This window comes from Phacochoerus africanus, chromosome 1, assembly GCF_016906955.1.
Source record: "Phacochoerus africanus isolate WHEZ1 chromosome 1, ROS_Pafr_v1, whole genome shotgun sequence".
Lineage (NCBI taxonomy): Eukaryota > Metazoa > Chordata > Mammalia > Artiodactyla > Suidae > Phacochoerus > Phacochoerus africanus.
Window position 1 is genome coordinate 203785791 of NC_062544.1, and position 12229 is coordinate 203798019.

At 44.2% G+C, this 12229-nt stretch overlaps 1 protein-coding gene across 5 annotated transcripts in view; it reads left to right on the forward strand.

Moving 5' to 3' along the window:
- The first annotated feature begins 8146 nt into the window (after positions 1-8146).
- Positions 8147-12229, forward strand: part of SENP2 (SUMO specific peptidase 2) — a 40976-nt gene continuing 36893 nt past the window's right edge. For 2 of the 5 annotated variants that reach the window (XM_047788323.1, XM_047788332.1), the window contains exons 1-2: positions 8147-8458; positions 11431-11486. In XM_047788323.1, coding sequence (XP_047644279.1) covers positions 8358-8458; positions 11431-11486 — 157 coding nt within the window. In that variant the 5' untranslated portion in view covers positions 8147-8357. The remainder of the gene's footprint in view (positions 8459-11430; positions 11487-12229) is intronic. The other 3 variants (XM_047788301.1, XM_047788306.1, XM_047788316.1) reach the window with 3 other exon arrangements.

Here is a 12229-nt window from a genome sequence, read left to right on the forward strand (position 1 = left end):
CATTCGCGGCTATCATTAGTACCTAACTGGTCACAAAACCTGTGCCTGGAGTTCCCGTCGTGGCGCATTGGTTAACGAATCCGACTGGGAACCATGAGGTTGCGGGTTCGGTCCCTGCCCTTGCTCAGTGGGTTAATGATCCGGCGTTGCCGTGAGCTGGGGTGTAGGTTGCAGACGCGGCTCAGATCCCTCGTTGCTGTGGCTCTGGCGTAGGCCGGTGGCTACAGCTCCGATTCAACCCCTAGCCTGGGAACCTCCATATGCTGCGGGAGCGGCCCAAGAAATAGCAAAAAGACCAAAAAAAAAAAAAAAAAAACCTGTGCCTTTCCCTCCCCTCAGAAGGTAGGCTGCACAGAAGTGAGAAGAGGATCAGGTGGAGAAGCATGTGGGAGTGCAGGAATGAAGAGCACCTTTTAGCAGTGATGTTTCAGGTAAATAATTTTAGCCAGCACCGAAGTCAGTTTTTGCCTTTTGTCTCCTGCTTGGAGAAATAATTAGGATACATAAATAGGAAAACCAAACAGGTGACCTACTAGCTTTTTTATTTTTCCATTTGCAATAAGCTTTACTAATTTGAAAACAACTGCCCTCTGGAACAAAAGGAGAATTGTTTCACATTCTCTTAGAATGTGTTAAGAATGCATTGTCCTTGTTGAACCAGTGTACTTGTCTGATAAAAAATTGTTGAACTTCTGTCAGTTTTAGTACCATGCCAAGTGTTTATCTAGGCAGAGCCAATGTACATTTTCCTGGAAACTAGCCAATTATAGGAGTAAGAATCATTTCCGTTGGGAGGCCTCTTTGTATTACTGTGAATGATTTTGCTGCTGGGGGCACAGAAAGTCCCCTAACTTCTTGGCTCTGTGTGCTCCTTCCTCCTTCCAGCATTCAACACAGCACAAGAATCAGTGGGAGAACTTATCCCCACTCTTTTGGATTAGTGAAAAATATCAAATATAAACAAATATAAAACATTCCAAAGGCTGGGGATGATCACCCTGACACCTCTCACTTGAGGTTCAAGTTTGGAAAGATAAGTGAGGAAGGGCGGAACAGAGAATGAGTAATACAGAGGTGGCACAAGGAGTCTTTGAGGTGGATTACTTCCTTCTCTTGATTGTGGTGGTGATGGTACGAATCTATGTGGGGGATAAGTTTGCTTAAAACCACACACACACACCCACCAGAGCATATAACAGTGTATATATATTCTAAGCAAGGTCTATGATTTTATCAAAATCAATTTTCTGGGTTTGATTGTGTGTTCTCGTTATATAAGATGTTACAATTGTAGGAAACCAAGTCAGTGTATAAGGGACATCCCTGTACTATTTTTGCAACTCACAATTTTCCTCCTTTCCACTTTGGTATTGCGTATTGACTCTTTTTTTTTTTTTAATCTGGAAATCACTTGCTACAGAGAACAGAGTAGAAAGAGGCAGGCAAGCTTACAAATGCATGGACAGGAAAAACAGGTATGGAAGTGTCATAGAACAGAGGGGAGGTGGTTTTATAACGCTCATTGGCTTCGGCAATCAGGAAAGTTGACCTCTGTCCCCTCCCACCCTGGTTGAGGCCTCCATGCTGGTATATGACTCACTGTAGTGTACTTTTGTCCTTTCATCCACATCAGTGACCCTGACATCTCTCACTTGAGGTTCAAGCTTGGAAAGATAAGTCTGCTTCCTTGAATCATATTCTATAAGGAGGTCAAGGTAACTTTTCCCAAATCCATGTTTCATTTCTTCATTACTTCATTTATTGAACATTTCCGGAGCTTAAAATAATGTAATAATAATAATGAAAAAATAGGAGATGGCTCTTTCCCTCAAGGAGACAGATACTTTACTATTGCTATTACTCCTACCATGCTTACTACTACTACTATACCTATACCTACTACTACAATACAATATAATATAGAGATATGGGCACACAGTCCATAGAACTGAGAAGAAAGCAGTAAGATGCTAGAAATCCCAGAAGGAGCCATTGGAAAAGTTCCACTCAGGAAGTGTCTTTTGGGAGTTCCTGTCGTGGCTCAGCGGTTAGCAAACCCAACTAGTATCCATGAGGACACGTGTTTGATCCCTGGCCTCTCTCAGTGGGTTAAGGATCCTGAGTTGCTGTGGCTGTGGCTGTGGCAGGCAGCTACAGCTCTGATTCGACCCCTAGCCTGGGAACCTCCATATGGCGCGGCGACCCAAGAAATGGCAAAAAGACAAAACAAACAAACAAACAAAAAAGTGCGGATTGAGACTGTGGTGTGTATGAACAGGGAATGATAATTTGAAGACAGGTTGTGAAAAATTTGTCATGCTTAAGATATTGGATTTCATCTTCAAGGAAGTGGGAACTTAGCTTTTTTCTTGTTCATTACTTATATGTTAATATATTACTACTATATAATAATACATATATGCAATAAATAATATGTTATAGATATGATAATATATAATAAATGCAATAACAAATATGTAATAATATATTTATGTCAACTTAAAAACAGTATGTGAATAATTTTTTTAGTAGTTCATTACAAAACAAGGAGGAAAATGTCTACCTAGTACTTTTCTGTCCTAGGAAGTATTTTTCATGGAATAGAGCTACTTTGTTTTAGGAACCATGATTTCCTTACAATGTATCAAACAAAATCAGATCAAGTCCAGTGCTTTCAGTAACTGCTTGTTTTTGGAGTGCTGTTCAGAACATTTCAGGGAGAGACTGACTGCTCTAGCAAGGACACATATTGGCAAAACACAGGCAAAACGCTTTTCATTTACTAAAAGGTCATTAGAAAAGAAGGAATCAATAAAAAATGTCAGAGAAAAGTTCAATATTTAAAGTTCCCTGGTACCATGCTTTTTAGATCTATTTGGAACTTAAACTGTTGTTTTAAAATCTATTAGGGAGTTCCCATTGTGGCACAGTGGAAACAAATCTGACTAGTATCCATGAGGATGTAGTTTAATCCCTGGCCTCACTCAGTGGGTTAAGGATCTGGAATTGCCGTGAGCTGTTGTGTAGGTTGCAGACTCGGCTGGCAGCTCAGATCCGGAGCAAGCTGCTGTGGCTGTGTGGCTATGGCCTAGCCCAACAGCTGTAGCTCCTATTTGACCCCTAGCCTGGGACTTCCGTATACTGCTGGTGCGGCCCTAAAAAAGCATAAATAAATAAATAAATTAATTAATTAATTAATAAAATCTACTATTAGAGTCAGGTTTGTTTTTATTTTTATTTAGATGGCTTCCCAAGCATTGGTCATAGGAATTCTGTACCTTTAGACAATTATTCCTTGGAGCATGCAGAGTTGTCTTTGTGAGAAGCAAAACTCTATGGAAAAATCTACCCCTGTAATTTGGAAAGTCTCTCCGTGTAACTTTTGACTTGGGCCTCCATTTGGAATCATCGTGAACGATTTGAGGGGCTCATGCTCTCTAGATGAGGAAGGTGTTTCCTACCAGGCAGCTTCCTTCTCTTCTGGCTGCACCTCAACTGCACATAGAGGTACCTGTATCTCTTTTTGAGGTTCTCCCTAGGGCAATCCAAAGAGAATTTTAGGGTTGCCACATATACTTTAAGTCAGACTTACTGTAAATAAACCTTCCAAATTTGGTGAAAGTCAACCCAACCATTTTTAGTGGCTCAGTAACAGAAAACTAGAAATGTAATAACTTCTACATTTACTTTCCTTAATAAATAAGAACAATAATATAAATTTATCTTCCTTAACAACAACAGAACAACCAAAAAAGACAGAAAGAGAGATCCTAAAAATAGAAGGGGGACAGGGTAGAAGAGGAGGCAGCTGTTGCAATGGTGTGAGAAATGATCAAGCCCTGAGCCACAGTAATGTTTTTTTCCTTTTTTTCTGATACTGGTAGCATGTAGAAGTTCTGGCTCTAGGAATGGAAACTGAGCCACCAGGGAGCTCCTGAACAACAGTAATTTTGATGGGTTTGTGTTACTGAATTGGTTATAAGGACCCGCACTTGGGCCCTAACCCTGCCAAAGCCCCCTGCCTTAACTGGGAGGGTTCTTTTTCTTTTCGGATTTGACAGCCAAAAACAAAACAGATGCTGAGACTGAAACGGTACAAGCATTATTTGATGGCCGGAGAATGGAGAAGTAGGAATTTAGTTTGCACATTAACTTCTCAAGCTGCCTCAGCCTGCGACACCTTGTGTATAGGAGGGTCTAGGTAACAGGAGAGAATTGAGTAAAAAGAGGGAAGATTATTCAGGACTTATCTGAGAATGGGGGTGTGGTATGCTGGGAACTGGGACAACACCCATTTTCAGTCCTTGTATGGGGTCGTCTAGCTGTTGCCATGGCAACTGACAACTGTCAGGGCTTGGGTGGGTATGCTATTTAGCATGCAAATGTATTACAATGAGCATATAATGAGATTCAAGGTCTCCTGGAGGTCAGGTTTTCTGCCATCTTGGGGCCTGGTGGGTTCTAACTAGTTTTGGTGCTCTCCGTTTTTTTCTTTTCTAGCAGTTTTCTGTTAAGACTTGGATCACCCTTCCTGTGCAGCTTAGTTCCCTCAGTGAAGGGGGAGGGTTAGAGCTCAAGGTGAGCAGCCTTAGAAAGGGGAAGGGACAGATTTGTGGTAAATGTAGGATGCAGAAGTGGCAAGTTAAATGACTTTTTAGATATAAGAAGGAAGTGGAGGGAAGAGAAACACTGAACACTTAGCTATGCTGGGCCTTGAAGTAATCCCTTCACATACATAAACTTGTTTATTGTGCCCACAGATCTGAGAGGCAGGTTTGATGAACTCTGTTTTACAGACTCAGAAATAGACTTAGGGAAGGCCTGGTGCTGTTATTTCTCCACATTAGGCAGGCCAAGCCATTTGCAGTTGATGTGAGCAAATGTAATGAAATCTAGGACAAGACAGCTCTACCTGCTTTTGGCATAATAAAGCCAAAGTTATTATCAGACAGTTTGAATAAGACCAAGAGTTCCCCTTGTGGTGCAGCAGAAACGAATCCGACTAGGAACCATTAGGTTGCAGGTTCGATCCCTGGCCTTGCTCAGTGGGTTAAGGATCAGGCATTGCCAAGAGCTGTGGTGTAGGTTGAAGACTTGGTTCAGATCCTGCGTTGCTGTGGCTGGGGCGAAGGCTGGCAGCTGTAGCTCTGATTCGACCCCTAGTCTGGGAACCTCCATGTGCTGAGGGTGCGGCCATAAAAAGACAAAAGACCCAAAAAAAAAAAAAAAAAAAAGACCAGAAGACCAAAAGGACATGTTTTTCTTGAGTACCAGAGGAGTTGGTGCCTGGAAGGGAATTAATCTTCAAAGTGGTGAGCTATGTTAGATTTTAGGTACATTAGGCCCAAGCCAACATCTCCTCTATGGGCCCCTACCCCCTCCCATCAAATGGCGCAGATCTCCCTTCCAACAGGGGTCAGCAAAAACAAAGCTGAGAGGAAATCTTTCAGCACTCCAAGAATGCAGGCAAAGGGAAAATCTGCAAGACTAAAGAATGGATTGGAGGGCTGGGTTTTCATTGTTCTGTGGAGAGGAGGTAGGTTTTGAGAAAGGTGGGGGAGGGGCACTGATAAGGCCTGAAGGAGAGGATCTCCACAGGAGGAAGGGAATCTTTTTAGAAAACTAGGGCAATCGGGTGAAATACCCTACAAAAACTTAAGCCATGAGGTTGTGCTCCTCTGCCGGAGCACGGGTGCAAGTTATTCAAACCAAGAGCAGAAACCTCAACATCCTTGTAACTCCATGTGATTTTGGAGTTCTCCTCTGGGCCTCGGGTGAAGAGTTCCTGGGTCTGGGAATGGCTGCAGCAGTGGTGGATTTGGGGGTAAGGATAATCCCACTCCTTGGTCAGTGGATGGACAGTGGTCCTTACCTCTACTGTGGACGACAGGACATCGAAGGCACCAACTGGCAGACAAGACCCAAGCGGAAGCGACTGTAAGGCTGAATCCCCTTTCTTTCTCCACTTCAGAGGGTGACTAGAGACACTAAGAGGACACAAAGTGGTGGCGGTGGGGGGTTGTGCTCATGGAAGGGCTGGCATAGTTATTGTTTGTTGATGAGGTCCAGAGATATGGACTGAGGTCTGTAATTCCAAAGCACTCCGACTTGTCTTGGCGGGTGACCGACATTCCAGTATTGGGTACTTGCTCCAATGAGGCAGAAAAAAAAATGCGTTGTGATGTTGTACTAGACTTCTCTGTGACATGATGCCAATGTTTCTTAAATCTTAGTGGCCAGGACCTGGGAGAAGCTGCTATTCTAAAGCAACCTGGGGGTGTTCTGGTTTATGTTTCGAATGAAGGCCACTCCTTTGTTTTGGAGAATTCCTTCCTGATACTTGAATGTTCTTGGTTTGACCAAAGCAAAGACCAGCTTTTATAGTAGATGGGACTTTTGGGACACAGCTGAACTGCCCTGCTGGTAGCCTTCTTCATCATCTTCTTCTTTTTTTTTTTTTGTCTCTTTAAGGCCGTACTCACGGCTTGTGGAGGTTCTTAGGCAAGGGGTCCAGTCGGGGCTGTAGCTGCCGGCCTAGGTCACAGCCACAGCAACACCAGATCCGAACTGTGTCTGTGACCTACACCACAATTCATGGCAACGCCGGATCCTTAACCCACTGAGCGGGGCCAGGGATTGAACTTGTGTCCTCATGGATACTAGTCACATTTGTTTCTGATGAGCCATGATGGGAACTCCCTAGATGCTGTATTTGTAATAGCCACTTCTAAACTTTCTCAGCTTTGTAATTCTGTTATTCCCAGACTATCTGTAATGGCCTGGTATTAGCTATATTTCAGGGAATTGAGGGAGGAGCCCATGCCCACATTTAGGATTTGCTTCTACCCTCCAGGAACTGCTCCTATCCCCAACCCAGGCCAGAGTGGTGGGTAGCCACAGGTGGGTAGCTGGTGGTTCTGTGGCTCTAGGAGGTGGCTTGCTGCAGAAAAATATTTATTGAACAAGGATGAGGCTGTACTAGGGAGTGTCTCTGTTGAAGTTCAAGCAAGTCTGGAAGTCCAACCTTAACTGAATCACCGATTAAAGATCAAGTATTTCCAGGGATGGATTCGTGGGCAAGAAAACCTTTGCATATTCCCAGGAGTGTTAGGTAGGGGACTGGATTTTCCAGTAATAAGAAGGGTGGTTATTTTTCTATTGTTGATCATTACTGGGAACCTCTAGACAAGAGAGGGAGAGTAGTTAACAGGACTTCTTGGCAGCTCAGGGGGTACTAGTAGGTACTACTAGTAGGCCACAGGGAGCCTTCCATTCTTAAGTGTCTGTGAAGACTTTTTTGAGTTCTGCCCTTCCCGTCCTTTTCCCAGCCAGTTTTCCTTTCTCTGGCTCCTACTGCACTCTGTACCCACCTTTATCACAACAGCCTTTTTTTTTTCCTTTTTTGTTTTTGGCCATGCCCAGGACTTACGGAAGTTCTCTAGCAAGGGATCCAACCTGTGCCACTGCAGGGACTCTAGCAATTGCAATGATGACACCTGGTTCTTAACCCTCTGTACCACAAGAGAACTCCCAATCATCTTTTTAAAAATTTAACTTAAGTGCAGTTTACTTACAACCAATTGTCTTGAGGTGTAGACTGATCTCAAGGGCAAGAGACTGGTGTTGGTACACAGACCCTGGTTCAAATTCCAGCCGTGTTACTAGCTAGTTTTGTGACCGTAGGCAATTACTTAATCGCTCTATCCCTCGATTTCCTTACTGATTAATAAAAGTGGGCACAAGGTTCTGCATCTCCTGAGGTTGCTGAGAGAAATGAAGTTGACTGCGTGTAAAAATACCAGGCATAAAGTATGTGCAAAGTAAAGGGATCCTAGCAGGGTGAACGTTTGTTAACTAGCCTGACTAACCTTTATTTTGTGCATTCAACAAACATTTAATGATCACCTGCAGTATTGCAAGCCCCCGGAGCGCTCACTCCAGGGTAGAGAGCGCTCTTGTGCGGCCGGTGGGCTTGTCCCTCGGGCAGTCTCAGGATTGGCTCCGCCGAAGAGAAAACCCCGCCCACATCCCTTGCGATCTCGTCAGCGATTGGACTGGAACCGTCCCGCAGGCATTCTGGTTGCTAGGCTCAGGAGGTGGGGACCTAGGTTGCGCGTGCGCAAACTGAGAATGAGGATGCTTTCCGGTCCGGCGGGAGGAGGTGACGTCAGGAGCGGTGGCTAGCGGGGGCCTCCTGTAGCTCTAGGGACGTTGTATCTGTGGGCCCTAGACCGCGTCACAACTCGGCGACTGAGCCTTGGCGGTGGTGGCCGAGGCGGCGAAGGCGGCAGCGGCGGCGACAGCTCTGGGGTTTGCGTCTCGGGGTGTGTCGGCCGCCGCTGCTGCTTGGGCCTGGTATGTACAAATGGCTGGTTAGGATTCTCGGCACCATTTTCCGTTTTTGTGACCGGCCGGTGCCCTCTTCCCGGGCTCTCCTGAAGAGGCGGCGCTCGAACAGGTGAGAGGAGAGGGGGCCGAACGCCGGCCTGGCGCTCCCCCTCCCCCACCCCGGGTTCGGCTAGCCTAGCGCTGACCCAACCAGGCAGGCCCCGCTCGGCAGACACAGGTAGCTGGGCGGAGGCGGTCGAGGTGCGGATCGCGGGCGTCCTGGTGACGTAGTCGCTCCTCCCCGCTGTGTGGATGCGGCTCCTGATGATGGAAGGCGCCAGTAGTTGATGGTTAGGATCTGTCTCATCAGAGCCCAAGCTGGTTGTTGTTAACAAATAGAGCTTTGTCATATTTTGCTGCTCTTAGGTTGAATACTGAAAATTGAAGGAAAACTGTCTTTGTTGTGGCTCACTGTTTGCAAAGCACACCCCCAGGTGTCATCTGTGCGCAATAAGCGCAGTTAAGGGAGGTGAGAATCATAGCTTGCCCAAAGCCCTTTTGACTACACGTACTGTTCTCTTAGCAACAAGAGACAGCAGCTGTCTTGTTCTAAAACAGCTGTCAAACTGTGTGTGTGTGTGTGTTGTCGGGAGGGGAGAGAGTGATTCTGTGCTTTAGAATTAGTGTATGAGAAAAAAAATAGATATCTGATTACTTTAAAAAGATCACTAGTCTGTACTCTAAAATTCTGTTAAAATTTTGGAGAAACTAAAAGATGTTCTTTGCATTTACCTGTTGGTTTGTCCCATTTCATTTTGTCCACCCCCTTCCCTAAGAATTAATCGAGAGAATAAAATACCATACTAAGTCTGTACATACCCACACCCAACTTTTAGTGGTCAGGTATTAATTTAATTTTTTTTTTGGTCTTTTTTGTTGTTGTTGTTGTCATTGCTATTTCTTGGGCCGCTCCCGCGGCATATGGAGATTCCCAGGCTAGGGGTTGAATCGGAGCTGTAGCCACCGGCCTACGCCAGAGCCACAGCAACGCGGGATCCGAGCCGCGTCTGCAACCTACACCACAGCTCACGGCAACGCCGGATCGTTAACCCACTGAGCAAGGGCAGGGACCGAACCCGCAACCTCATGGTTCCTGGTCGGATTCGTTAACCACTGCGCCACGGCGGGAACTCCAGCTTAATTTTTTATTAAGCCTCAACATTGAAGGTTGGTTTCTAGGAGCTTGAGACAAAGATGATTAGTTAATACATGAATCTAAGAATGCTGCTCATTGATGAAATTGGCTTTGGGCTAAATTCCATCCTATGTTCTAGAGAGGGCAAGATTTCATTGTGTTTTTTGTAATTTTCTGTGGAGTTAATAGAAGGATCATTTGAATACAAGTTGTGCCTAAAATGATGCTTAATGCATATAAGGGTAGTATTTGTTTATTCTACTCCAAGGGCCTTGTGCAGAGGCTGGAGCATGACAGGCACTTGGTATATATTTATTGAATAAGGGAATGTTAATTCCCTCTCCCTCGTCCTTTATTTTTAATGCAAATCTCTGATGGTCAGGGAAACTGGCTTGTAGATCAAAATCCTGTTCTTTATTATACATCCTTAATTGATATAAACTCTTCATTGTAAGCCATTTTTCAGTCCAAATGAAGCCAAAAAGTCTTGGTGGGATGTTGAAAGTTATGAACCAAATGGTATTCTCCTGAGATTTATTCTGTTTTTTCTTTTGTAAATAGGATCATTCCTAATCATCTTTAGAAAGATGATTATAGCAGTTGCTGTCATGGCTCAGCAGAAATGAATCCAACTAGGAACCATGAGGTTGCAGGTTCGATCCCTGGCCTCGCTCAGTGGGTTAAGGATCTGGCATTGCCATGAACTGTGGCGTAGGCCGGCAGCTATAGCTCCAATTGGACCCCTAGTCTGGGAAGTTCTGTATGCCGTAAGTGCAGCCCTAAAAAGCAAAAAAAAAAAAAAAAAAAAGAAATGAAAAGAAAGATGGTTAACTTTGAAGCTTTAACCTTGAGATATAGGTCCAAAAACTTTTCTGAATTTACAAATTCTTGAGATATAGGTCCAAAACTTTTCTGAATTTCCAAATTCTTTATCACTGTAATATAGTTTCCATGATAAAAACGCAGTTAAATATAACACCCTTTTCTGGCTAAGAACTGTCTTTTTCTTTTGTCTTTTCTAGGGCTGCACTCACAGCATATGGAGGTTCCCAGGCTAGGGGTCTAATCAGGAGCTGTAGCTGCCAGCCTACACCACAGCTCACAGCAACGCTGGATCCTTAACCCACTGAGCAAGGCCAGGGATTGAACCCACAACCTCATGGTTCCCAGTTGGATTCGTTAATCACTGAGCCACGATGGGAACACCAGAACTGTCTTTTAAGTAGACAATTCTTAAATTGTCTACTTCTTTTTTTTTTTTTGTCTTTTTGCTATTTCTTGGACCACTCCCGCGGCATATGGAGGTTCCCAGGCTAGGGGTTGAATCAGAGCTGTAGCCACTGGCCTACGCCAGAGCCACAGCAATGAGGGATCCGAGCCGCGTCTGCAACCTACACCACAGCCCACGGCAACGCCGGATCGTTAACCCACTGAGCAAGGGCAGGGACCGAACCCGCAACCTCATGGTTCCTGGTCGGATTCGTTAACCACTGCGCCACGACGGGAACTCCTAAATTGTCTACTTCTATCTGAAGTAAAAAATGATTTTCTTCTGGGGAAGCTGTCGTCTTTCAGAAGGAAATTATTTGTTCTTAAATCATTTTTGGAGAGAAAGGGAATGACTGGTCCTAAGCTTTTACCTATATTCGTTTGCTAGTAAAGATTTCTGGCCAGTTTCATGTTTGTAGTCTAGCCAGACTACACATGATTATATAATAGGGAATTTTAGATCTCCACATCCTCAAAAGCTGAAGACCTACTATAGCATAAACATCAGTTAGATCTCATTTTATGACAGAGTGAATGGAAGAGGGTGTGTTTGAATAGTAAGCTTACTTATAGAAATAGAAATGTATGTATATGAACATATATGCATATATATTAATGTCTCTCTTCTCTTTTTTCAGCAGTCTCTTTTCTACAGTGGACACTGATGAAGTACCAGCCAAAAGACCAAGATTAGGTATTAAATATTTTTTTTGGTCTTTTTGTCTTTTTTTTTTGTTGTTGTTGTTGTTGCTATTTCTTGGGCCGCTCCCGCAGCATATGGAGGTTCCCAGGCTAGGGGTTGAATCGGAGCTGTAGCCACCGGCCTACGCCAGAGCCACAGCAACGCGGGATCCGAGCCGCGTCTGCAACCTACACCACAGCTCACGGCAACGCCGGATCATTAACCCACTGAGCAAGGCCAGGGACCAAACCCGCAACCTCATGGTTCCTAGTCGGATTCGTTAACCACTGCGCCACGACGGGAACTCCTAGGTATTAAATATTAATTTAAAAAAATAGCTTTTTCAATAGGAAAAATATATGTATGGACAAAATTCAAAAGATAAAAAGTATATACAGTGAAAAGTAAGTCTTTTTCCTGTCCCTTTTCCATTGTTCTTTTTTAGAGGTAAACAGTGTTACCAGAGACTTAAATATCTTACTAGATAAATAAGCCTGTATGTTGAAATTGCATTTCAAAATTCCTAATCTTCCTATAAAGAAAAGGTGCTTTTTATTTATTTTTAAAATTAATATTATTATTATTTTTGTCTTTTTGTCTTTTTAGGGCCACACCTGTGGCATATGAAGGTTCCCCGGCTAGGAATCTAATCAGAGCTGTTGCTGCCGGCTTACGCCGGAGCCACAGCAACTCAGGATCCGAGCCACGTCTGCAACCTACACCACAGCTCATGGCAACACCGGATCCTTAACCTA